This window comes from Rhinatrema bivittatum, chromosome 3, assembly GCF_901001135.1.
Source record: "Rhinatrema bivittatum chromosome 3, aRhiBiv1.1, whole genome shotgun sequence".
NCBI classification, from domain to species: Eukaryota; Metazoa; Chordata; class Amphibia; order Gymnophiona; family Rhinatrematidae; genus Rhinatrema; species Rhinatrema bivittatum.
The window spans coordinates 24,998,972-25,023,756 of record NC_042617.1 but is presented as its reverse complement, the minus strand read 5'-3'; the positions used below and the strand labels follow the sequence as shown (position 1 = coordinate 25,023,756).

Below are 24,785 nucleotides of genomic sequence, written 5' to 3'. Positions count from 1 at the left end.
CCATCGAATGAAACCATGGCCACACCTCACCCGAGCTCTGCCCATGCCACTCCTTCCAGAGCAAATGAATGGTTCTGGGTCCACCCACGCCCAGCTCACATCCCAGCCACCTGTCTTGCTCCATCTCTGGCTACGTTCAAGAACCCCTTAAAGGGCCACCTCTTTGAGATTGCTTTTAAACCCAGAAACCCTGTCTTTCCCTGATCTCGACCCTCTCGCGTTTAACGCTGTTTTTTTCTTTAATACTTAAGCAATTGCTAGAAGTCATTTGTGTGTCTCAACTAGATTTCAAGCTCCATGGAGCAGGGGCTCTCTCTACTTTTAGAATCTGTACAGCATTGCATATTTACAACAGCACTATAGAAATATTAAGTAGTCGTAGTAATGTCCACCCTTGTTCTCTGCAGAGCTGTTAATTTAACCCAGTAGAAACATTAAAGATTTCTAGGTCAGAATGGCTCGGTTTCTGGTGACGCTGAGAAGAAAAATGGACAAGGGTTTATTTTGACAGGTGGGAGCTGATTATTTTGACAGATGCGTGGGACTTGATTTGGTAACTATTCACTGTGTATGGCGGTTGTTGGGCAAGGGTGGGGTTTTGTGTGAAAGGTACATTTGACATGTAGTATACCCATATACTATTCTGTTAATATATCTTACAGCATACAGCGTGCCACACGGGTGAGACAGTGGCAGCAGGATTCTTCCGGGGTTACCCATCATCTCCACATGGACACCAATCCGTCTGAGTTTTCAGGATATTCCTTAATGAATATGCATAAGATAGATTTTGAAACAATTAAAGTAGTGTGCATGCACACTATTTCATTAGGGATATTCTGAAAAGCCAAGTAGGTTGTTGTCCATGGGGACTGGAAGATGCCTCTCTTTGATGCCAGAAGACATGGAGGTAATTTGCACGGAATGGTAGTTACTACCCTAAACCTGCTGGGCAGACTGGATGGACTATTTTGGTCTTTCTCTGCTGTAATTTACTATGTTATTATGTTACCATATTTCTCTGATAAGAACATAAGATTTGTCATACTGGGTCAGACCAAAGGTCTATCAAGCTCAGTATCCTGTTTCCAATAGTTTTTTTTCTGGTGTGGACTCCACCCACACACATACACACACACCTATAGCCCCTATGGGCACCAATATGTGGAAGAGTATAATTACACACACTTTGCCTGTTTGGCTCATGCAGTGTGTGTGTGTGATATCATTTATTATATCACAGCCTTTACTGATTAAACTGGTTTAATAAAAACAAGGTAGTTTGTGAATCTCTTGCTGACCCCAGGACTCAAACTCAAATCTGGCCCTCACTATGAGAGCTCTGTTTTCCAAAGGAACAATTTAATTATCCTGTGGTTTTGGAGAAAAGCTCTTGAAAACACTGTGTACAATTCTGGTCGCCGCATCTCAAAAAAGATATAATTGCGATGGAGAAGGTACAGAGAAGGGCTACCAAAATGATAAGGGGAATGGAACAACTCCCCTATGAGGAAAGACTAAAGAGGTTAGGACTTTTCAGCTTGGAGAAGAGACAGCTGAGGGGGGATATGATAGAGGTGTTTAAAATCATGAGAGGTCTAGAATGGGTAGATGTGAATCGGTTTTTCACTCTTTTGGATAATAGATAGAGTAGGGGGCACTCTATGAAGTTAGCATGTGGCACATTTAAAACTAATCAGAGAAAGTTCTTTTTCACTCAATGCACAATTAAACTCTGGAATTTGTTGTCAGTAGAGGAGGAACCATCAGAGGAAATGCTAAATGTGCGATGGGAGAGGTAAGAAGAGAACCAAGACAGGACAGAATCCCGAAATCCAAATGAGGACAAAGTATCGAAGAGTAGGTGCTGAACAACAGTGCAAAAGCAGCAGACAGGTGAAGGAGGATATAGTCAGCTTGCTTGGCTTTGGATTAAATGTAGTACAGTTGTAGATCTTGTAAGAAGCAGTGCTACTTAGGTGTGAGTATGGATGTGTGTAGGAGAGGGGTTGTTAGAACATGTTAAAGCTTTGTAAGCAAGGTTAATGAATTAGCTTTATTAAGGCAATCTCAAAAAAGATATACGGTAATTGCAATGGAGAAGGTACAGAGAAAGGCTATTAAAATGAAAAGGGGAATGGAACAGCTCCCCTATGAGGAAAGTCTAAAGAGGTTAGGACTTTTCAGCTTGGAGAAGAGACGGCTGAGGGGGGATATGATAGAGGTGTTTAAAATCATGAGAGGTCTAGAACGGGTAGATGTGAATCGGTTATTTACTCTTTCGGATAATAGAAAGACTAGGGGGCACTCCATGAAGTTAGCATGGGGCACATTTAAAACTAATCGGAGAAAGTTCTTTTTTACTCAACGCACAATTAAACTCTGGAATTTGTTGCCAGAGGATGTGGTTAGTGCAGTTAGTATAGCTGTGTTTAAAAAAGGATTGGATAAGTTCTTGGAGGAGAAATCCATTACCTGCTATTAAGTTCACTTAGAGAATAGCCACTGCCATTAGCAATGGTTACATGGAATAGACTTAGTTTTTGGGTACTTGCCAGGTTCTTATGACCTGATTCCAACAGTGGATTGGCCACTGTTGGAATCAGGATGCTGGGCTTGATGGACCCTTGGTCTGACCCAGTATGGCATGTTCTTATATAAAAACAATGCATACAGTACAACATACACCAACTACAGAAGCATGATCTACAAAACCTTTATTTAATCACACAGAAGCCTGGTGCCATTATACTGTGAATACACCACTTTAATTAAGGACCCCCCATTTAGAAACAGAGAATATGATGGCAGATTATGAATTCTGGCTTCCCTTAATTTCTTGCAACTGACGAAGCCCGAGGATTTCTAGTTCCATGCTGCACAGGTAAAAACATTGCTCCACTTCTAAAACGACTTTTAACTCAAGTGTTTTCCCTCAAGGTGCAGTCGTGTGCTGGAGGAGGCCACTGCAGTCTCTGGGAGCTCTCTCCTTGTCCCAGAGCATGAACGGCTGGAGGGCAGATTACAGGCTGGACTCCACATCTTGTATTACATACACTCAAATGATACGGAGAAGCGCTTACCTCAGCAATACTTCCTACCAAAACACATCGACCGAGCAGCGTGGAGCTGCAGCCTCCTCATCTTCCTGCTTTCCTCTGAGCTTACACATTACTCCTGCTCAGAGGAGATGCCCTGCACCAAGAACGTCCTGCATTAAGGTGGACTGGGCCCTGGCAGCTGGGACCCGTCTTTTAAGGTGTTCCGATTGTTGCTACAGTGCACTCTGCCACACCTTTTATCAAACTGCTTGTTAAAAACCAAGAGCACCTCACCGAGTGGAGCAAAGAAGGTGGGAGCCCCTGGTGAGAAACTAATCAAAGTGGAGTTTCAGGTGAGATTTGAAGGGAGAGAGAGATGGAGGGAGCTGCCTGGAGAATGGGTACCTTCCAGAGATGTCTGCAGCAGACCTTTCACATTTTGATGGCATCTCAGACGTTCTCGGCATCTGCATTCTGTGCTTGCAGACTTGCTTAAAGAATAATAAGGCGGCCATTTCTAGGCTTTCTTCGACCGGCAGGAGGTTTCTGTTAGCCTCCCAATTCCTAGCTCAGAAATTGTGCCTTACCGTTACAGTTCTCAGCAGAATGATAAGGAGGACTCCCAATTTCTATACTTTTAAATCTCACAACATTTTGCAAATAAGAGGATTAAGGTGACCAACTATGAAATCATATATTGAGGGACATAATGGGAATAGGAATAATACCTTGAATTGAATGAATTTGATTGCAAGACTAACTGGGAAAAAAAAAAAGTCATTTTTAGACTAAATGAGAGTCTTTCCCTCTAAATGCAAGACACAAACGGGGGAACAATGAAGAAACACAAGTGAATACATCCATTCATACCAAAGAAATTAACTGGGTCTGAATCTGAACCAAGGCATCCAACTGAGTTGATCCCAGGCAGGGAGGTCATAGTCACCCCCACCTATCCTTAGGAATTTCTAATTATTTCAGCGCTTCATCTCTAAGGTATAGACAGGGACTGCATTTCTGGTCCATCCTTACCTTTGTCCGACGCCCATCTGCTCCCACAGAGCTGAAGGTTCGAGTCAATGCTGCCGTTCCTCAGTGACCTGCATCCTGGTTTCAGTTTTGGGACGCTTCCACAATATACCGCCATGGGGGCCCGGAACTTGGCTTTCAAAACAAAATCACAGTGGATCTGAAATGAGCGGTTTACATGTTACATTACCCTCTGAAGACTGCGGGTTAGGGAACGTGAAGCGTGACTCCTACTTCAACCCAAAGTCCCCCCCTTCCCTTTAGGAAAGCATTGATACGCATCCACATACCTGTCAGATAAAAATGAGTGCGTACCCTGCAGTACGCATCCTAGCACTGATAACGGACATATTTACCAGGGGGCACACTGCAAATGATCTATCATTAATAATGACTGCCGTTGGCGATGGCAGACTGTTGAGATAGATTTATTGAAAATGAAAGTGTTATGCACTGCTAGCTTAAACTTGGTTCTGTTGCTTTCACTTTTGACCCTTTGCTCATCTTTTTTTTATTTTCATGTATTTTATTTCTTATACTTTCACGCTTATTTGAAATCAAAGGTGTGGGTCTTTTATTCGGCTTGCATACCTCGTTTTTGTTTTTTTTTTATCATGGGGAAGGCTTGGGCCTGGTCATTTTTTTTCCTTTTTCACTGGGCTTCCAGCTTAATTGGAACTGGCCTTTTCTGGGCTATAGTGCCCAGGAGATCTTCATTCACAACTACCCTTGGATTCTTCCCCTATTTCATGATCCCCTCCTAACTCAGCCCAGCCATTGTAATGAGAGCCCTTGGCCAGGAGCTACAAAACGCAGTTCCGTCTGGGAGCCCTGAATCATGGGTCCTAAATCAGGCCACTAAGTGTCACAGCTATGACTCCCTCCCCCACAGGGGCTGCAAAGGCCACTTCTACAGCATCTCTGCCTGCGGCCAGCCTGCGGAGCCACAGATCCGACCCTGAAACTGAATCCGTTTTCATCCATATATGCAGAGCTGCTGCTGAGCACATCCCATTTCAAAAAGCGCATTCTCTGGGCTAGTTTAGAGGCAGTGCCATATGGGATGGCCAGGTGCGATTACCCGGCCCAGCTTCTGCTCCCTGGGGGAGCCTAGGCAAGGAATTCTGTGGAGGCAGCATTCACAGCCCCATGGGGAAAGGAATCCTAGACATCATGCAACAGTGACATCTACTAGCGACCTGAAGGGCATACCTGGGTTGGGTGGTGGAGGGAACTGTAGTCCATGCCTCTCTGCCAGCCACCATGACTGGGTTTGAGGGGAGGGGGTTAAAAATAGGGAGAAACTACAGGAAGCTTGAAGTAAAGACTCAGAGCCCTAAGAGGGAGCAGCTCTAACTGAGCAGGAAGCCAATGAGAACAAGACATTGCCAGTCCATAAAAGCCCTTCTGTTCCGGTATTTGTGCCTGCATGAGGTTCAGCACAGCAATAGCTGGATAAATTCAGATTCCTGACTCTCAGACTGGCTAAGTAGAAAGAACTTTCAAAAACATTAAATAAAATTCAAAGCGAATGAAATAGAAATTAAAGCACGGATAAAGGGGATCATAACAATTCTGTTAGTTTCAACTGTTAGCTGAATAAATATTATTAACACATTCTCTGACACCGGCAACCAATGAAGTTTTTCCAGTACTGGTATAATATATGTTCATGATACCTTGTACCCACGAGCACTCCTACCACACTGTTTTGCTCAAACCGTAGCACTCTAATCAATACTTTAGGCAACCCTATGAGCAATGCATTGCAATAATCGAGTTTACTTATTACAAGAGCTTAATACTTTTTGAAAATCTAACTTGGGTGAAACTGGTTTTAAATGCCGAATTAATTTTAATTTACAAAAAGGCAGCCCTTGCGACCATTTTAATTTGCAGCTTCATAGTCAATCTATCTAAGAGAATCCCCAAATTGCATGCCTCCGACACTATCAGAATAACATTTCCAAATATAATCTCATGAATATCATTATCCACATTATCTTCCCAACTGCAACACCACTACTTTTTCACATTGAGAGCAAGTTTAAAATTTCCCCAATCAATCCTGTATAGCTTGCATACACTCATTAAATTGCCAAAATTGCAAAGTGCCATCCAAATTACACCTTAAACCGATCTGCATATCATTTGCAGAAATTTGGTATGGCTCTTTCAAAGACCAGAAAAGCTCTCCAATAGGTTGCAAATAAATATTAAACAGAGTCGTGGACAATGATGAACTTGCAAAACCCCTGACTTAAGATATCGCCATGAAGAGACTTGGTCCCCAATTGCAACTCATTGACTTCTGCTTGACAAGAATGATGTAAGCCATGATATCAGAGGATACTAAACCTATCGCTTCTAACTGCGCTAGCTAAATCTTGTGGTTTACTGTATCAAACACTGCTGCAGTGTCTAATTAAATCAATAAAACAGAATAACCTTTATCCATTTCTAATAGCAAGTGATCCAATATTGATATTAATAACGTTTCGTCCCACAGTTCTTCCTAAAGCCCAGTTGGTACTGATATAATATCCGATTCTTCTCTAAATATTCTTCCAACTTCTAAAATTTTATGCAAAAGTTGACAAATTTGAAATAGGTTGGAGGTTTGGTTAAATCTGATTCAGGTAAGTTAAGGATCTTTTTGTATCGGACACCGTTGCTTTCTTCAATACTTCTGGCATAATGTCTTCAACTAATGATTATTTTACTATTTACTTGATAAAGATATAGACATATCCTATACAAAAAAGCAACCAGTGTTATGCAAAAATCAAAATTCACTTTAATGCTATTCAAATCATTGAAAAATGTTAAGGGACAATATATATATATATACAAAAATCAAAATTCACTTTAATGTCATTCGAATCAAATTTCAAGGGCCAATCATATGTGGGAAAGTTTTTTTCCCCCACATATGATTTGGCCCTTAAAATTTGATTCGAATGACATTAAAGTGAATTTTGATGTTTGTATAATACTGGTTGCTTTTTTGTGTAGGGGATTCTTTTCCAATAATTTTTTTTGGGTAGTGAGAATGGTAATATATAATTTATCTTTAAACACATCCTCCTCCTCCATCAATTTAAAACCAGATCACCCAACCATGCTGTTCCTAATCAGGAGATCTGCTGAGTCAGGTACATTATACTTAAGCTGGACATTTTGCAAATTCAAAAGTTTTTGTTCAAAAAACTTTGCAAGAGCCTCACAACCAGCCTCCACAGATTTTAGACTACATGTTTTTTCCCTAATGATTTAACTATACCAAACAACTCCCTCCGTTGATTTATGGAATTCTTAATATGTTCAGAGTAAAATACCCTTCTAATCCTCTTGCTTTCTCCCTTATAGTCACTTAAACATTTACACTATTTCAGTCTATCAATTCCTTTGCCATTTTCACTCCCGCTTACATACAGTAATTCCTTTCTTTTACTATTAAATCTAAAGAATCACATGGGAGCTTTTTTTTCCCCTATCACATTCAGGAGCCACCTGATTATAAACCATTGAGCCACCTGTCCAAACCATTGAGATGAATTCTCCAACATTAATATTAGTAAAGTCTACTGTACCCTGCTCCCATTCCTCTTGTCAGCTTCTTATTATTCAAGTCACATATACAGTGGTTTGAATCATATCAAATGTGGCAAATATAATGTATGTCCCAAACAATGTGTAAGGCCCTTTATTAACTGTTGCATGCCAGATATAGACATGAAATATAAAAACTGCTGAGCAATCGCAGACTTCAAATTATCAACCTGCAAATTAAAACATTAGAATCAGCCGATAATAAACTCACCAGGAAGAAGATTAAGAAACTGGAAGTACTGAAGAGCATATGGACTGGAGGTATTTGTGGGAAAGGAGTGCCGACACCCCCCGGTCGATCCTAAGATACCCAAGTGTTCCATGCCCTGGAGAACGAGGCATCTCAGATACCAAATACCGAGGAACCCATTCACAGGTAAGGAGAAGTGTTGGAAAATATTAGTTGGGCCATGGATGTAACTCCATAGTGCCAAATGATTACTAGTGAAGCTCTGCAGCAGTAAAGTGTTACGACCTTGGCTGCTAGGCAGCCGCCTCACCACCAGAGGTCCCCCGCGAGCATGCTCACCTGACTGGTTCCTCTTGTCTTCTCTATGTTCCACACTTCCCTTTATAACCCTGCTTAGCATTTCCATCGATGCTTCTGCATCGAGCTTGTCTGGGCTCCCTGCTCTAGCCTCTTCCGCCTTCTGTCTGTGGCCTACGGGCTTTCTGCCTGCTGTGTGTGTGTGGCCTACGGGCCCTCAGTCTGCTGTCTGAAGCCTTCGGGCCTTTTGCATCGCTCTGCTGCCTTCGGGCTTATGTGTTTCATGTTCAATGTTAGTGCTGTCCTGGTTTGTCTGTCCAGTTCTCTGTCAGTCTTGTTATTTATTTATTTATTTATTTATAGGATTTATATACCGGAAGTTCCTGTATAATATACATATCACCCCGGTTTACAGAGAACAGTAACTATCGCTTCATTTAGCTGTTTACATTGAACATAATTAATCTAAGTAACAGAATAGTATATAATATTGCTAAACAGTTAATAAATAACATGCGAGTTAATAAGTAAATAAGTAAATAACATTGAACATAATTAATCCAAGTAACAGAATAGTATATAATATTGCATATGCTTAAGTACAGTTCAGTATTGATCTCTTCAGGAAGATATATGCTGGGGAAAAAGATGGAGAATATGAAATGTCTTTCTTCTTGCTCTTAGCTCTAAGGGAATGCTTGTTTGAACAACCAAGTCTTAAGTTTCTTTTTAAATGTAGCGTGGCATGGTTCAAGGTGAAGATCCGGAGGAAGCGAGTTCCAGAGTGAAGGGCCCGCTGTGGATAGAGCGCGTTTCCTCAGAGAGGATTTCGCTGGTTGTGTGATTAGTCTGTTCTGATATGCGCTTCTAGTCGGTTTAACGGATGTGTGTAGCTGAATTTGAAACGTTAAATTGAGCGGAGCGATGTTATATAAGGCCTTATGTATCATCATTAAGGACTTGAATTGGATCCTGTATTTAATCGTTTTGAATTGGATCCTGTATTGAATTGGATTCGTTTTGAATTGAATTGAATTGGAATCGAATTGGAATCGAATTGGAAAATTGAATTGGAATCGTTTTGAATTGGATCCTGTATTTAATTGTTTCCTCAATTCAGTCACTTATACCTCCAGCCATTATCACTCTTACCTGCACGCTTCCTGAATTCATCCTTACCAGCACCCAGTTCCCTGTACACCTTTACCTGCATTCACGTTCACACATACCTCCATGCTGTTCCAGTATTCAAGTTCACCATTACCTTCATGCATCTGGTATCAGGTATCTCCAGCCAGTATTAGACTCCGTCTGCCTATTCCACCTTCCCACTTGCCCATAGGGTTCACTCATTCCTGCCTGCACCAGCCAGCATCTAGACTCTCCTGCCTTTCTCCACCCTGAGACACCCCTGTAAGTGGTGTTCATGACTCCTGACCTGAGCCCATTCGTAACAAAGTTTGTTGGAGCACCCACCCCGAGTATGTCCCAACTGATTAATCAGCCTCTGCGTACACTCAGCTCACACAGACTGAGCTTACACCCAGCAGAAGGTTTCTTTCCCTGCAGGTTTACCCTCTTCCCTTTAAGATAATCAATCCCAGAGCTGTGAGAGAATTGTAACAGGGCTTAGCCCCGGGACAGAGTGTGATCCCTGCCTTCTCAGGAAAACTTAGGAATGGACTTTGATATTTTCTAGGAGTCCTACGAAGAAGTCAGTGGTCCCCAATCCAGTCCTGGGCGAGCCCCTTCTCGGTTTGGTTTCCAGGATATCCGCAATGAATATGCCATGAAACAGATTTGCATCCACTGCCTCCGGTTCTACGCAAATCTCTCTCATATAGTACGTTTCCTTGCGGATGTCCTGAAAACCAGAGGGTAGGGCCGCGTCTGGCACCGGACTGGGGAGCAGTGCCCTAGGCAGGCGGAACGCTTTGCATCCCTAGGTGGATGAAGAGAGCACGCCTGCTGCGGCTCGGGAGATGTGTTCTGTCACTAGGGTCAGCATCATCGGAGCACGCATCACTTTCTTTCAAGCTGCCAACAGCTTCTCTGCAGTTCCCGGTAAAGGCGAAGCGTGAACTAGCACTCCCTTGGCAGCACGCCTTTGAGGTTTATCGAGCCTTTCATAAATGGCGCCAGACTGTCAGTGTGAAAGAAACAGAAATTTATGAGAAGCATTTCTTCTCTACAAGATCAATTGAGGTGTGACTTAGCAGAAGAGTAAATATTTATTGCGTGGCTCTGCTTTCAGCCAGGCGCTAGTAGTCGCCATCAGCTTGTTTCCTGCTGCGTGCTCTGATTATGCAGAACGATGGAACAATTGTTCTCCATGACAATAAAATGCGCATCTGATTTGTGTGATTGACTATGAAAGACTTAAAGTACACAGCCAAGTTTGATTGGCTGCCGAACCATGAAATATGGCTAGTAGCCATGGTAAATGGTAAACATGGTATTTCACAAGATCCCCAGCAGGTCTTCCATTTGCAAGCCTTGAATAAGTGCATCAAGGCCAAATATAATGAGCAGGTTGGCCTTCTAGAGGTCAGTTTACTAATGTTGACAGTTAAGAGTGCTGCCTGAGGTTAGGACAGGAAACGCTGTGGATGCAGCACGTCTGCATGTGGAATCAGGGTTATCCCATTCTCTCCATGGCCCGCTCAGCTTTCCGGAAGATGCTGCCCGCACATGGCAAGAGAAAGACTGTTCAGCTTTGACTTCTTCTCTCCTCTTTATTGTGCGCTATCTATGCACTGTGGGCCGGATTTTAAAAGCCCTGTGCGCGTAAATCGTAGCGGAGAAATGGAACGGCCTCCCTGTGGAGGTGGAGGAGACAAGGACAGTAAAGAGGATTCAAGAAAGTATGGGACAAGCAAAGAGTATCTCCAAGAGGGGGAAAGGGACTATAAAGCTGATTAAATGATACGGATGGGCAGGCTGAGTGGGCCTCCTGTTCTTCATCTGCCATCACGCTCTGTGTCTCTATGAACAGTTGGATAAACTGAGGGCACAGAGAGATAAGGCGAATACTATGTATACTCTGACACAAAAAAAGATAGGGACAAACACCTCGAAATCCTAACTGAATCCTCCAGATAAAAAAAAAAAAAAGCTAGCACCCTAAAATCATCTCTAGAAAGACTGCGTCTTCACCCAAAAAAAATACTGCAATACAAAGAGAAGAAAACAAGCGAGCAGGTACTTCTTGGAGTAACCTACAACCCACAGCTAGAAAGGCTAAGGAAAGCCAAAAAAAAGGTTTTACAGCAACTGCCGCTGCAAGAAATATCCCCTACGCCTCCAGTACCAGCTTTCCAACTGCTCAAGGCCATCTGCTGCCTGAGGCGAGGGATGAGACGGCGCCCACCGCGGCACAGGTCACACATCATCGAGAGAGAGCCAACGGGGGCGAGTCCGATTTGAAATGCTGCAGAAGGGGGGAAAGCAGGGGTCCGGGTTCCCAGGGGAACGGCACACAAGAGCGTCAGTGATAATATTTCTAGGAAACCCTGCCACACTGCCAGGAAACCTACCACCTGCCTCCCACGTTTCCCCGGCATTTGCCCCCTGGAAAAATGGAAAATAGGTGAATGGTGGGGGGGTCTGTGTGTGTGGCACACTCTCTCCAGGTAGGGGCAAGGGTATTAGGTGCTTTAGAGCCTTGCGCCCTCTTCCCTGCCAGCCCTCACCACACACGATCACATATTACACACTTAAAATAGCAGGTTTTACAGGAAAACTACATTCATAGTCTTCCGAGATAAAAATATCACAACAAAATGTATAATTATTTTTACATGCACTGCTGGAGTGCCAACTAAAAAACCCTGCCTAAAGACACTTGGAACTACTATGGTATTATAGGCCTTTTGTAAAGTCCATTCAATGTGGGCTTGGACCTCAGAAAGCCGCGAGTAAACTGAATAACAGTTACAATATAGTAAACCTCCCATAGCAAAACAGCACTAACTGCTGCCACTCAAACAGTAACAATCCTATGTATGAAAGGGCAACACTGTGAATATTACAGCAGGTCCTAAAACACCAATATACCTCGTATTAGGAAAACAGAACAAGCAAGGCTGCTATAGATCAATAAACAGAAATTACATGCCAGAAGAATACCCCACCTTAGTCACGCACACAGAACACAGATGGATCCTCACCAAATACAGGATAAGACACCATAAAGTATAAACAGAAATGTGCAGACAAAACCTGAAAATGGAAAACCACAAAAAGCCAGATTCTGTATGCAGTGCAACAGAAACACCATCACTGCTCATAAAACAATAATATCAAGAAATATAACACATCTGTCATAAGAGTAAAAGTATACTAATAGGAAGAATAAATATTTCAAAACAGCTGACAAACAGAACATCATTCAATAATTAAACTCAAAATATTTTCAAAAAGATCGACGAGCCCAAAACGGGTGAGATGAGCGTGAATAATCTGAGCAGGCTACAGCAGGAGGACGACGTATGTAGAGTCTCGTCCCCAGATGAATGAAAGGTGACTTTTTTTTTTTTTTTTTAAGAGGTGGGCAAGATGAATTCATCCATGGGTAGACAAATCCTTTGGTATAATCAGTCTTGTTACGCAGACATTTACACAAGAAACATTGTCATAACCCTGTGCAAATTTCTGTACAGAAGATGGAAACGAGGCATTATGTAATGTTCGCACATCTCCCTGATTTATCATGCGACGTTTGTTCGGTCCCTGACAACGAAGCGCCTGACTCCCGAACATCACTTTGCACTTTAATTTTAATCATTAACCATGAGGTAAAGGAGAGGAACTCTGCTCATAGCCTAGAGCAGCTCCCTGCAGCCCCCATTCCTCCGGGGCAGCCGCCGCACACAGTGCTGCGCCTGTAACCTAAATTCCGATCTTCCTCATCAAAATCCCTCCCCCTGGATTTTGACCCTAGATTTTCAAGGCAGAAAAGGGTGTTGTGCAACCTAGGCTCTTACCAGGTGCAAACTCATTATGAGTAGCCATGGTCTGTGCAGAAAGCTTGCAGGGCCTGATGAAATTCCCTCACTCCACGATCTCCCTAGGTCCAGGCTGAAAAAAAAAAAAAAAGAAAAAAAACACAGACAGGTGTCAGTAACAGAGGCATCCATGACTCCTGCATCACAGCTTACAGACTCCGCAATCCTGACCTGCGTTTGAGCACGCAAGAGCGAGCAGCAGGTCTGTTCCTCTAAACAAGGAACAGGTCGCTCAGGAGCCTTGTTTGCAGATCAGTTTATAGCGATGAATTCAAACTCTTGTCCACTAATTGGCAGAGGAACTTAATCCTGTCTGCTAACCTTCCCTCCCCAGGCTGTGAATCAGGGGAGGAGGAGGAGAGGAGCGTTACCAGCATCTCCTGATAGTGTGATGACAGGTCTCCTCTCACCTTTAGCTGGGCTGTCCGCAGGGAGCCGCTTCCAGTACGACGGGGAAAAAACAGGTGTACATGCATTAGACCACAGGGTACCAAACAGAAAGAGGTTGAATTTTGCACAAGTTTGACATTTGTGAGCAGTAGCACCAATCATCGAGGCTTCATTCCTTTTAGAAGCAGAAAACGCAACAGGACGGTGCTCTCCTCCCGTTCACCTGGGCCCCTTTGTAACCCTTTTTTGGGGGATAGAGATGATTCCAAAGGGCCATAAAAGAATTTCTTTACGTGGGCTAGCGCGTCTGTTTTTTCCCTCCCGGGGGGATTCTTTCTGTGGGGTTGAAGGATAATGTGGCCGGACCCTCCAGCCCGCCACTAAATATCCCTAGTTCCATTTCCATTGCCTAAACAACTTTAGAGCTGTCCATCCGACCCAGGCCCTCTATAACCAGCCATTTTGTGACTAAGGGTGTAGCTAATTTCATTTTAGAGCATGCACCAGAGAAGCAGGATGTAGGATTTTTTTTCCTTCCTGCCGAGGCCCCCTGCCTCATCAGGTTTTCCCCTTTATTTGTAGGGGATTGGCCTCTGTGCACAACCTGCCAGAGGAGCCCTAAGTATTCAGGTCAGTAAGATGGGTTTTTGCTGGATTTCGCTTTGGGACAAAAGGGCTCTCAAGCCAGAGGACTGAAGACCCATGAGCACCACTCTGCTCCCTAGGTGGGCAAGACCGGTGCCAAATCTTTCTGGGTGAGATTTTTGATGGCCAAAATGTGTCCTGTTTATCAAAAAGGAAACGACACTTTTCTGTTTGTGAAGAGTTTTTAAGCCTCTGCTCTTCACTGGAAGTCAGGCTGGATCAGCGGTTCCCATCCAATGACTTTCCAATCTGAGGAGTCACCTTTCAGAGCAGCTTGAGTCATGGAAGGGTGAGGAGACGCCATCCGGTTTCTCCACTAATTTGGGACCAGGACACAGGGCTGGCCTGTAAGGTAGGATTTTCCTATGCTAGGAGGGGGACCACTGACCTAGGAATCCCAGATCAGCCGCTGGGGGGGGGCTCTGAGTGCACATTTTACACCCCCATGGGAAGCTCAAGCAGTGCGCTGAAAGGAAAAAAAAGAGACACCTACTCAAAGTGAAAGACCTCATCTGCAGCTGCACCAGTATTTAAAGATGGACTTTTATTTTGCCTTAAACCAATCAGTAAATTATTATTTAGCACCCAGCACATGGTCCTATTTGGTTATTCACAGCATCTCCCTCCAGGGGATGCCACAGCTACAAATACACACAAGGGACACACTAAAGTTTCTTTCATTATATGAGCCACAGACGAGAGTCTCCCCCATAGAAAGAATCCCCCCCCCCCTCACCCCCAGGGATCAAGACTCAAGCTGGGAAGGAGTCATCTAGCAGGAGCAGTCCCAGAGGTTAGAAATACGATTGTGTGCCCCTGGGTCTAAACGCCCTGGGTAAGGGTTACATAATTTGGCGCACAACATGGGGCTTTCTCTCCTGCAGATGCCTTGATGCAGGACAGGCCCCTCGAGGGCTGACTGCATTCCTTCTGTGCAGGACTCCCAGGTTCAGTGACTGCATTCCAATCCCTTAAGGCAGGGTCCTGCACCAGTTCTTCTGTTTGCTGCCTCCCTTCCATGCCTATTGGGAAACCCTGAAGTCCCCTGCTGGGGGCAACTTATTTCTTCTTTATCAGTTAGCCATGTCAGGTCCTGAGATTTCAGACTAACACCTCCCCCCCCCCTCCAACTCCCCACAGACATCATCCCAGGTATGAGACTCCTCCTGCATTGATGTCATTGGCACCACCTCTTGGTAAATGGCACATGGATTTTCACTCTCTACTCCGCCCCCATAGCCAGGGCTGGTGGCCATCTTTAGCCCATGCATTCCTATGGGGGAATTTTCTTTTAAGCTTTCCCAAAACACAGCATAGTTGTACAACATCACAGTTCTTTTCTGTAACACACATTTTTACAGTTCCACCACGGTCCTTCGAGCCCCACATTGGGCGCCATTTTATATAACCCTATTTTGAGAAATAATGATGATTCCAAAGGGCCATAAAAGAATTTATGTGGACTAGCTCTTCTGTTTTTTCCCCAACTCTTCTTTCTCCCGGGGGGGGGGGGGGAATTCTTTCTGTGGGGTTGAAGGATAACCTTTCTGGCCCAGGCAAGGGAAACCTTGTGTGTGTATGTGTGTTACTCTTACTCTTGAGATAGGTACCTGGACAAGACAGGCAGGACTCTCTGGATGGGTGTTCAATAATATTTACTGATATTGATTGCAGGAAAATCAAAGTGTATAGATAAAATGTGCAAATACGTCCAGATTCCTCATCTTTGATGTAGTACAAGTTTAAATGATGTGTCCCTCTGTGGAAGTGTCTCTTTTAACTGAAACTTGGAACTTGTAATCCATCCGTGGTGTGGAATGAACATCTGTCCTGAGGGGCTGGGGTATCCTAACCAGGGCGGGTAGCCCTTTCCCCCCAAACAGTATCTGACTCCAGAAGGGCAATCCCGATGTTCGCTTGCCTGTGCCCCGTGTCCCAGGGTGGAAATTCTGGGTGGGGGTCTCCTGATGGTCTTATTCCCCAAACTCCTCTCTGGAAAAATAGCTCTCTCACTGGGCAAAGAAAGGGGAGGCAGCAAAAAAAAAAAAACAACCAAAACACCTTCCTTCCCACAAAATAGGATTTCACTTGCCGGGCACTGCAACCTCCTCTTGATGGGTCGAAGGGGTGCACAGGTCCTTCCTGCACATCCGGAGAAGGGGTTACAGCCACCCAGAAGATCTCAGGTCAAACCAGCCCAAATCCTCACTTTCAGTCTAGGGGAAATTTACAAAGATCACTCTGGTTCCCTCTCTTTCCCTCCAGCCTGTCACAAAGCACTGGCAGGGCAGCGCCTCTCCCTTCTTCTGCTAAGCCGAGGGGCCTAGCTCTGGAGCGCACACTGAAACACCTTCCTTCCCTTCAACACGATGCTGCCTCCTCGTCATACGGTCTGACCCCCCTCCTCGTGCCTAACAGACTGCCCCATTCCTGCAAGCCTTCTGAGGGAGGAGCAGAGGTGAGTGGCACAGCCTGCCACGCAGATGGACTAAGATTTAAGGCCGGGGGCTAGGGCCACTTGGTGGAGACCTCGTCGTCTCTACACTTTGGGTGAGTGAGGAGGGACAGCTTGGATCCTTTTGCGTCTTTAGACTGAGCTATAGGCGGGACAGGGATTCTCTCTGGGAGCCTGGTAATCTTTAGGTTGATGGATCAGTCAAATCAGTGATTGATTTTAGTCTATAAATTCCGGCAGGCAGCTTTTGTGTCAGACTGATCTTTCACTCCACTCGGTTCAGTCAGCTTGCTGGTATTAAAAAAAAAAAAAGAAAAACCCAGCAGTAGCACTAACTCGACTTTTGGAAATGCCTCTCTTTCTCGAGTCTGTTGCTTCCTGTTTAGGTCTTATTCCCAGCTCTCCTCTCTCTATATGCCCTCATACATTTTATAGCTTTTCACACTTTTTCTCTTTAGAGAGGGGGAAGTGGTGAAATTAAGTGTGTGTGGGGGGCTTTTTTTTTTGTTTTTACTGTGGCCACAGAATTCCAGTTTTTAGAACATCTGCACACCAGTGAACCCCCCCTTTTCACCTTTCCGTGCTGGAATCGTATTTTGCAGGCATCCGAGTGACGCCTGCGTTGGGTCCCGATGGAGAGCAGTATGGCTGTGCCACAGTTTACTCGTAATCCTAAGGGTGGAAGTGACTAATTAGGAGAAGCTATCGTAACCCTAAAACGCTCATTTTTCATCAGAAATAATATAGATCTAAATGAAAAGGAAACTTGTAAAGCCTTTCTTTGCCAATGGGATTATCTGGATACATTTTTTGCTAGCCTGGGACTGTTTTCTGTAGCGCACGGTTCATGAAAGGCTGGGCAGCTTAAGGGACAATGAAACCCCTCAGATACAATCCACTTCACAGAAACTGGATATAAAATATCTCCGACAGGAAACCCCCCTGGAAAAAAATATATCTGCCTCACGCTGACGTAAGCCAGGTGCTCTGCGTTTAAATCAAGGCCTTTGGCATCCAGTCCTTTCCACGAGCGTAAAAGTTCACCATGAAAAGAATAAAAATAATAATATATCACATCACTCGGTCGCTGTGCTTTTATTGTCACCTGGTGGGGGGGCTCTGTGCGCACAGGCTGTACTCTATCAATAATTAAATGTTTCTTAAATATGATGGTGCAGTTAGTCGAGACACCCCGAGGTGTAACTATAGAGGGCCGTGTGCGCCCCTCTGTGTCCAACTGTTCCAGGCTCTGGCCCCTTCGAACGGGGCCGACGCCGACAAAAGGAGCAGTCAGAAAATTAAACACCAGTGACAGGAAGCCAGAAACAGCCTGCAGCTTCCAAACAAGGGTGAAACCCATTCAAAGGCCAAATGTTTTAACCCGGGGCGCAATGTAAAAAGAAGCACGGGAAAGACGCGAGCTGAAATTCAGCACGCAGTCTGTTTTTTTTTAAATGACTGTTTATTCTGGCGTCAGAAGAGAACATTACAATAAAAGTAGAACAAAAAAGTAGAACTAAACAGTAGAACAAAGTAAGTACAGAAATCATAAGATCATAAGAAAATGCCATCCTGGGTCAGACCAAGGGTCCATCAAGCCCAGCATCCTGTCTCCAACAGTGGCCAATCCAGGCCACAAGAACCTGGCAAGTACCCAAACACTAAGTCTATTCCATGTTACCATTGCTAATGGCAGTGGCTATTCTCTAAGTGAACTTAATAGCAGGTAATGGACTTCTCCTCCAAGAACTTATCCAATCCTTTTTTAAACACAGCTATACTAACTGCACTAACCACATCCTCTGGCAACAAATTCCAGAGTTTAATTGTGCGTTGAGTAAAAAAAGAACTTTCTCCGATTAGTTTTAAATGTGCCCCATGCTAACTTCATGGAGTGCCCCCTAGTCCTTCTATTATCCGAAAGAGTAAATAACCGATTCACATCTACCCGTTCTAGACCTCTCATGATTTTAAACACCTCTATCATATCCCCCCTCAGCCGTCTCTTCTCCAAGCTGAAAAGTCCTAACCTCTTTAGACTTTCCTCATAGGGGAGCTGTTCCATTCCCCTTTTCATTTTAATAGCCTTTCTCTGTACCTTCTCCATTGCAATTATATCTTTTTTTAGATTGCCTTAATAAAGCTAATTCATTAACCTTGCTTACAAAGCTTTAACATGTTCTAACAACCCCTCTCCTACACACATCCATATTCACACCTAAGTAGCACTGCTTCTTACAAGATCTACAACTGTACTACATTTAATCCAAAGCCAAGCAAGCTGACTATATCCTCCTTCACCTGTCTGCTGCTTTTGCACTGTTGTTCAGCACCTACTCTTCGATACTTTGTCCTCATTTGGATTTCAGGATTCTGTCCTGTCTTGGTTCTCTTCTTACCTCTCCCATCGCACTTTTAGCATTTCCTCTGATGGTTCCTCCTCTACTGCTACTCCACTATCGATTGGTGAGCCTCAGGGCTCCGTCCTGGGCCCTCTCCTCTTCTCACTATATACTAATTCGCTTGGTGCTCTGATTTCCTCTCATGGCTTTCAATACCATTTTTGTGTTGATGGGTTCCAGATCTACCCTTCATCAGAAATCCAGTCTTAGATCTCAGCCTGTTTGTCTAATATTGCTGATTGGATGTCCCACAACTATCTTAAACTCAACATGGCCAACCCCTTATCTTCCCCCCAAGCCCACCTCCCCTCATCCTCCTATTTCTGTGGATAACACAGTCATCATCCAGGTCCCCTCAGCCTGTAACTTAGGAGTCATCTTAGACTCCTCTCTCTCCTTCTCTATGCATATCAAAAACACTGCTAAAAATGTGCCGTTTCTTTCTCTACATCTCCAAAATCCGTCCCTTCCTTTCTGAACACACTACCAGAACCCTTATTCACTCTCTCATCTCCTCCCGCTTATTGCAACCTGCTCCTCACAGGTCTCCCAGCGAGCCATCTCTCTCCACTGCAATCTGTCCTAGATTCAGCTGCAAGACTTATCTTTCACCAAAGCCGTTATGCATTGGCTCCCTATCATCTCCCGCATACAGTCCAAGCTCCTCTTTCTCACCTACAAGTATCTTCACTCTGGAGCTTCTCGCTACCTCTCCTCTCTTATCTCTCTCTACATCCCTCCTCATGCATTCTGCTCATCGGACAAGTCACTCCTATCTGTGCCCTTCCCCTCTACTGCTAGTTCCCATTTCCATGCTTTAGAGCTGTCTGCACTATGTGCTTGGAATAGACTTCCTGAACTGGTGCGTCATGATCCGTCTCTTCCCTTGTTTAAATCCCATCTACCATATTTCTGGGATCCAGCTACCTTTAGATCCTACTGTTATCCTTCTTGGCCTACCATTTGAGGGAATATTACCCATGAGAGGCAATTGTAGGCATTTGACCAGCAAGTGTGCATTTGTTTCCAGACCTCTGAGGATAAGTGTGCTCCAACTGACCCATGGGTAAGTCTGAGCTGTTTTTCTAAAGTTTGTGGGGAAAGTATTAAGCTTGTATTTTTGTACCTGTGTGCTTTTAGTGGGGCGTGGTTTAAAAACAAAATAACAGAGAAAAAGGAAGCTAAAAGTGCTTGGCTAGAAACTATAGTTTTGTGACTCTAAAAGTCAAACTTCCTGGGCCTCTGTGTTAGGAGGTGGCATGCTATATTTGAATTGGAGCCCTTAAGTTTTTTCCTGCATTTAATATCAACTGTGTTATGCTTTTATTTTATAAAACTTTTATTTATATATGGATGAATGGGTGGATCTTGAATGAGTAGTGTGAAAATAGTTTGAATTTTTTACATATATGATTATTTTATTTAGTGTTGGCTAAGCTCGACATATAATAAAGCAATGTGCATTAGATTTAAAAATGTAAACATTTTTCCCTACCTAGGTTTTGGAGATATTTCCCCTTAAAAATAAAGTTCTTTTAAACAATATAGTCTAAATTTGAGGTGGCTTATCTCTTAATTAACTATATTATGCTTTTATTTTATAAAACATTTTTTATTTCTTGAAAACATTTTGTTTTTAAATATGCAAATTTTCAGGCAAATAAAAATACTGGCTTATTAACAAAAAAAAGCTCTTTGGTTACTGAAAGCTACATTCAATATGTAATCCAATCCATTAGATTCAAAATGTTCAAGAGTCCATATAACATGTATTGTGTGTCAGTATCCTTCTGGAAAACTCTAATGGATGCAATGTCTCAAAAGTACGATGTTATAACAATTGAATCATAGACTAACCTGGCAGTAATTATACCAAAACGTTTTTTAAATCCTTAGAAACCTCAATGTGCTGAAACTGCTGAACTTGGCCAACTGCAACCTAGGATTATATCGATTCGATAGAGATACATATCGATATCTATATCGATAAATGGCCTAATTGAACCTTGAAATATATGAGTACTCACCTGTATTATTTCTTAATTCAATCCAGGTCTGCATGATAGATCTGTTTTACCAGTTCCACACATATTTTTACCAGTCAATTTACATAGAATTGTTCTATTTTATGTTTGCTGACTGATTACTTACATAGTGTATCAATAAAATATTTTTTAAATTTAAAACAATAAACACCTTTTTCAGTGCATTTAAACCTTAAGCCTGATTGTCCGCCTTTAGCCTCATTACTAATTTTAACCATTGACTTGCTATATGAAACTCCCCAAGACCTGTATGTTTGTCTTGACTGCAAGCTCTAATGAGCATGGACTGACTCTTATGTATTGTTTGTATAGTGCTGTGTATGTTGAGTAGCACTATATAAATGTTAAGTAGTAGGACCATATCAATCATACAGCCAGCTGGAGTCTGACATTCTCCAGCAGACATTAAATCATCAGTATCTTTGAGACCACTTCAATTTGCCATAAAATGACTCAAGAGGATGTTGGGTTTCAATAGGCAGACTCATAACAAGAGGCTTCTAAAGGGGAAATAAATTCTTTAAAATCCACAGCCGTTCCCTGTTGGCATACCAGTTTCTCGAGTTGAAAGATCTCAAGCATTAATCTTTGCCATAAATCTTTATTGGAGTCTATTTCCTTTATCCGTTTGATGAGCATAAATTTCCTAGCTACCATTAAGGCCAAGTCAATTAAGCATTTATTGTTCTTATGTACATTATCTTCCATCATTTTTAAACCCAACAATGCTCTTGTGCCATCACAAGGCACTCTCACTTTCAAAAGTCTTCATATTTCCTCAAAAACACTGTATCTTGCGACAAGAGTAGAAACTATGAATAAACGTACCTTTATCAGTCTTGCATTTAGTGCAATTATTTGATTCCCTAAATCCCATCCTATAAAGCCTACTTTTGTCCATATAGGCAGAGTGGAGAAACTTCAATTGCATTTCTCTATTACGCATATCTACTGAAACTGTACGCGCCTGTGTATAATAAGAACATGCCATACTGGGTCAGACCAAGGATCCAGCAAGCCCAGCATCCTGTTTCCAAGAGTGGCCAATCCAGGCCATAAGAACCTGGCAAGTACCCAAAAACTAAATCTATCCCATGCTAATAATAGCAGTATATATTCTTTAAGTCAACTTAATTAATAGCAAGTAATGGACTTCTCCTCCAAGAACTTATCCAATCCTTTTTTAAATACAGCTACACTAACTGCACTAACCACATCCTTTGGCAACAAATTCCAGAGTTTAAATTGTGCGTTGAGTAAAAAAGAACTTTCTCCGATTAGTTTTAAATGTGCCACATGCTAACTTCAAGGAGTGCCCCCCTAGTCTTTCCGAAAGAGTAAATAATTGATTCAAATTAACCCGTTCTAGACTTCTCATGATTTTACACACCTCTATCATATCCCCTGTCAGCCATCTCTTCTCCAAGCTGAAAAGTCCTAACCTCTTTAGTCTTTCCTCATAGGGGAGCTGTTCCATTCCGGTCACCCTTCTCCATCGCAACTATATCTTTTTTGAGATGCGGCGACCAGAATTGTACACAGTATTCAAGGTGCGGTCTCACCATGGAGCGATACAGAGGCATTATAACATTTTCCGTTTTATTCACCATTCCCTTTCTAATAATTCCCAACATTCTGTTTGCTTTTTTGACACCGCAGCACACTGAACCAACAATTTCAATGTGTTATCCACTATGACGCCTAGATCTCTTTCTTGGGTAGAGGCACCTAATATGGAACCTAACATTGTGTAACTATGGCATGGGTTATTTTTCCCTATATGCATCACCTTGCAATTATCCACATTAAACTTCATCTGCCATTTGGATGCCCAATTTTCCAGTCTCAGAAGGTCTTCCTGCAATTTATCACAATCTGCTTGTGATTTAACTACTCTGAACAATTTTGTGTCATCTGCAAATTTGATCACCTCACTCGTCGTATTTCTTTCCAGATCATTTATAAATATATTGAAAAGTAAGGGTCCCAATACAGATCCCTGAGGCACTCCACTGCCCACTCCCTTCCACTGAGAAAATTGTCCATTTAATCCTACTCTTTGATTCCTGTCTTTTAGCCAGTTTGTAAGCCACGAAAGGACATCGCCACCTATCCCATGACTTTTTACTTTTCCTAGAAACCTCTCATGAGGAACTTTGTCAAACGCCTTCTGAAAATCCAAATATACTACATTTACCGGTTCACCTTTATCCACATGTTTATTAACTCCTTCAAAAAAGTGAAGCAGATTTGTGAGGCAAGACTTGCCTTGGGTAAAGCCATGCTGACTTTGTTCCATTAAACCATGTCTTTCTATATGTTCTGTGATTTTGATATTTAGAACACTTTCCACTATTTTTCCTGGCACTGAAGTCAGGCTAACCGGTCTGTAGTTTCCCGGATCACCTCTGGAGCCCTTTTTAAATATTGGGGTTACATTAACCACCCTCCAGTCTTCAGGTACAATGGATGATTTTAATGATAGGTTACAAAATTTTACTAATAGTTCTGAAATTTCATTTTTTAGTTCCTTCAGAACCCTGGGGTGTATACCATCCAGTCCAGGTGATTTACTATTCTTCAGTTTGTCAATCAGGCCTACCACATCTTCTGGGTTCACAGTGATTTGGTTCAGTCCATCTGAATCATCACCCATAAAAACCTTCTCCGATACAGGTATCTCCCCAACATCCTCTTCAGTAAACACTGAAGCAAAAAAATCATTTAATCTTTCCACGACGGCCTTATCTTCTCTAATTGCCCCTTTAACCCCTCGATCATCTAACAGTCCAACTGACTCCCTCACAGGCTTTCTGCTTTGGATATATTTTAAAAAGTTTTTACTGTGAGATTTTGCCTCTATGGCCAATTTCTTTTCAAATTCTCTCTTAGCCTGTCTTATTAATGTCTTACATTTAACTTGCCAATACTTGTGCATTATCCTATTTTCATCTGTTTGATCCTTCTTCCAATTTTTGAATGAAGATCTTTTGGCTAAAATAGCTTCTTTCACCTCCCCTTTTAACCAGCCGGTGATCGATAATATCCTCTACCGTTATTTCAACTGGCAGGTTATCTGCCCATTGATTACTATGTGGTTCTAAGACAGTTTATTTGACGCTGAGTGCATAATTTTTTAACCTGCATGGTAAAAAAATATATATAGAACTCCCGATTAAATAACCAAATGATATGCTAATGCATCAGGAGTTTAAATAGCAGTCAAACCAGAATTAAAATGTGTGCTTAGTCTTTGTAAATGGGTGAGACCACGGATACGATTCAACATGAAAACAAGAACTTTAAAAACTGCTTAATACCTAAGGGGGCCAGTGGAAGGAGCAAAATGAAATACTGTAACGTGAGAATCAGTGCAACAAGTTTTACTTATTTATAAGGGTTTTTTATGCTGCTGATATCTGAGATTCCATGCTAAATGATATACAAGTTCTGAAGACAATGGAGGGGGAATTGAAGAAATGAGTCAGGAAGAGCAGGCAGGAGACTTTTACAATAGTGCAGATAAGAGAAGAAGGCAGTGTAAAGATGATGATGATGAGCTTTGAAAATAAGAGAGAATTGAATTTTATATCTGTAGACTTGAAAACGAAGACAAGAGCAGAGATTGGACTTATGGGGATTTCAAGAGAGCCCAGGCTCAATGGTTACTCCA

General features: G+C 42.7%; 1 protein-coding gene across 20 annotated transcripts in view; it reads right to left on the bottom strand.

Moving 5' to 3' along the window:
• Positions 1-24,785, bottom strand: part of TOGARAM2 (TOG array regulator of axonemal microtubules 2) — a 149,969-nt gene that overhangs the window by 108,056 nt on the left and 17,128 nt on the right. For 11 of the 20 annotated variants that reach the window (XM_029592980.1, XM_029592975.1, XM_029592991.1 and 8 more), the window contains exons 2-3: positions 13,155-13,248; positions 4,074-4,230 (exon numbers count right to left, since the gene is read on the bottom strand). In XM_029592980.1, the coding sequence (XP_029448840.1) occupies positions 4,074-4,230; positions 13,155-13,169 (172 nt within the window). In that variant the 5' untranslated portion in view covers positions 13,170-13,248. Of the gene's footprint in view, positions 1-4,073; positions 4,231-13,154; positions 13,249-13,585; positions 13,614-24,785 lie in introns of all 20 variants that reach the window. The other 9 variants (XM_029592985.1, XM_029592987.1, XM_029592982.1 and 6 more) reach the window with 3 other exon arrangements.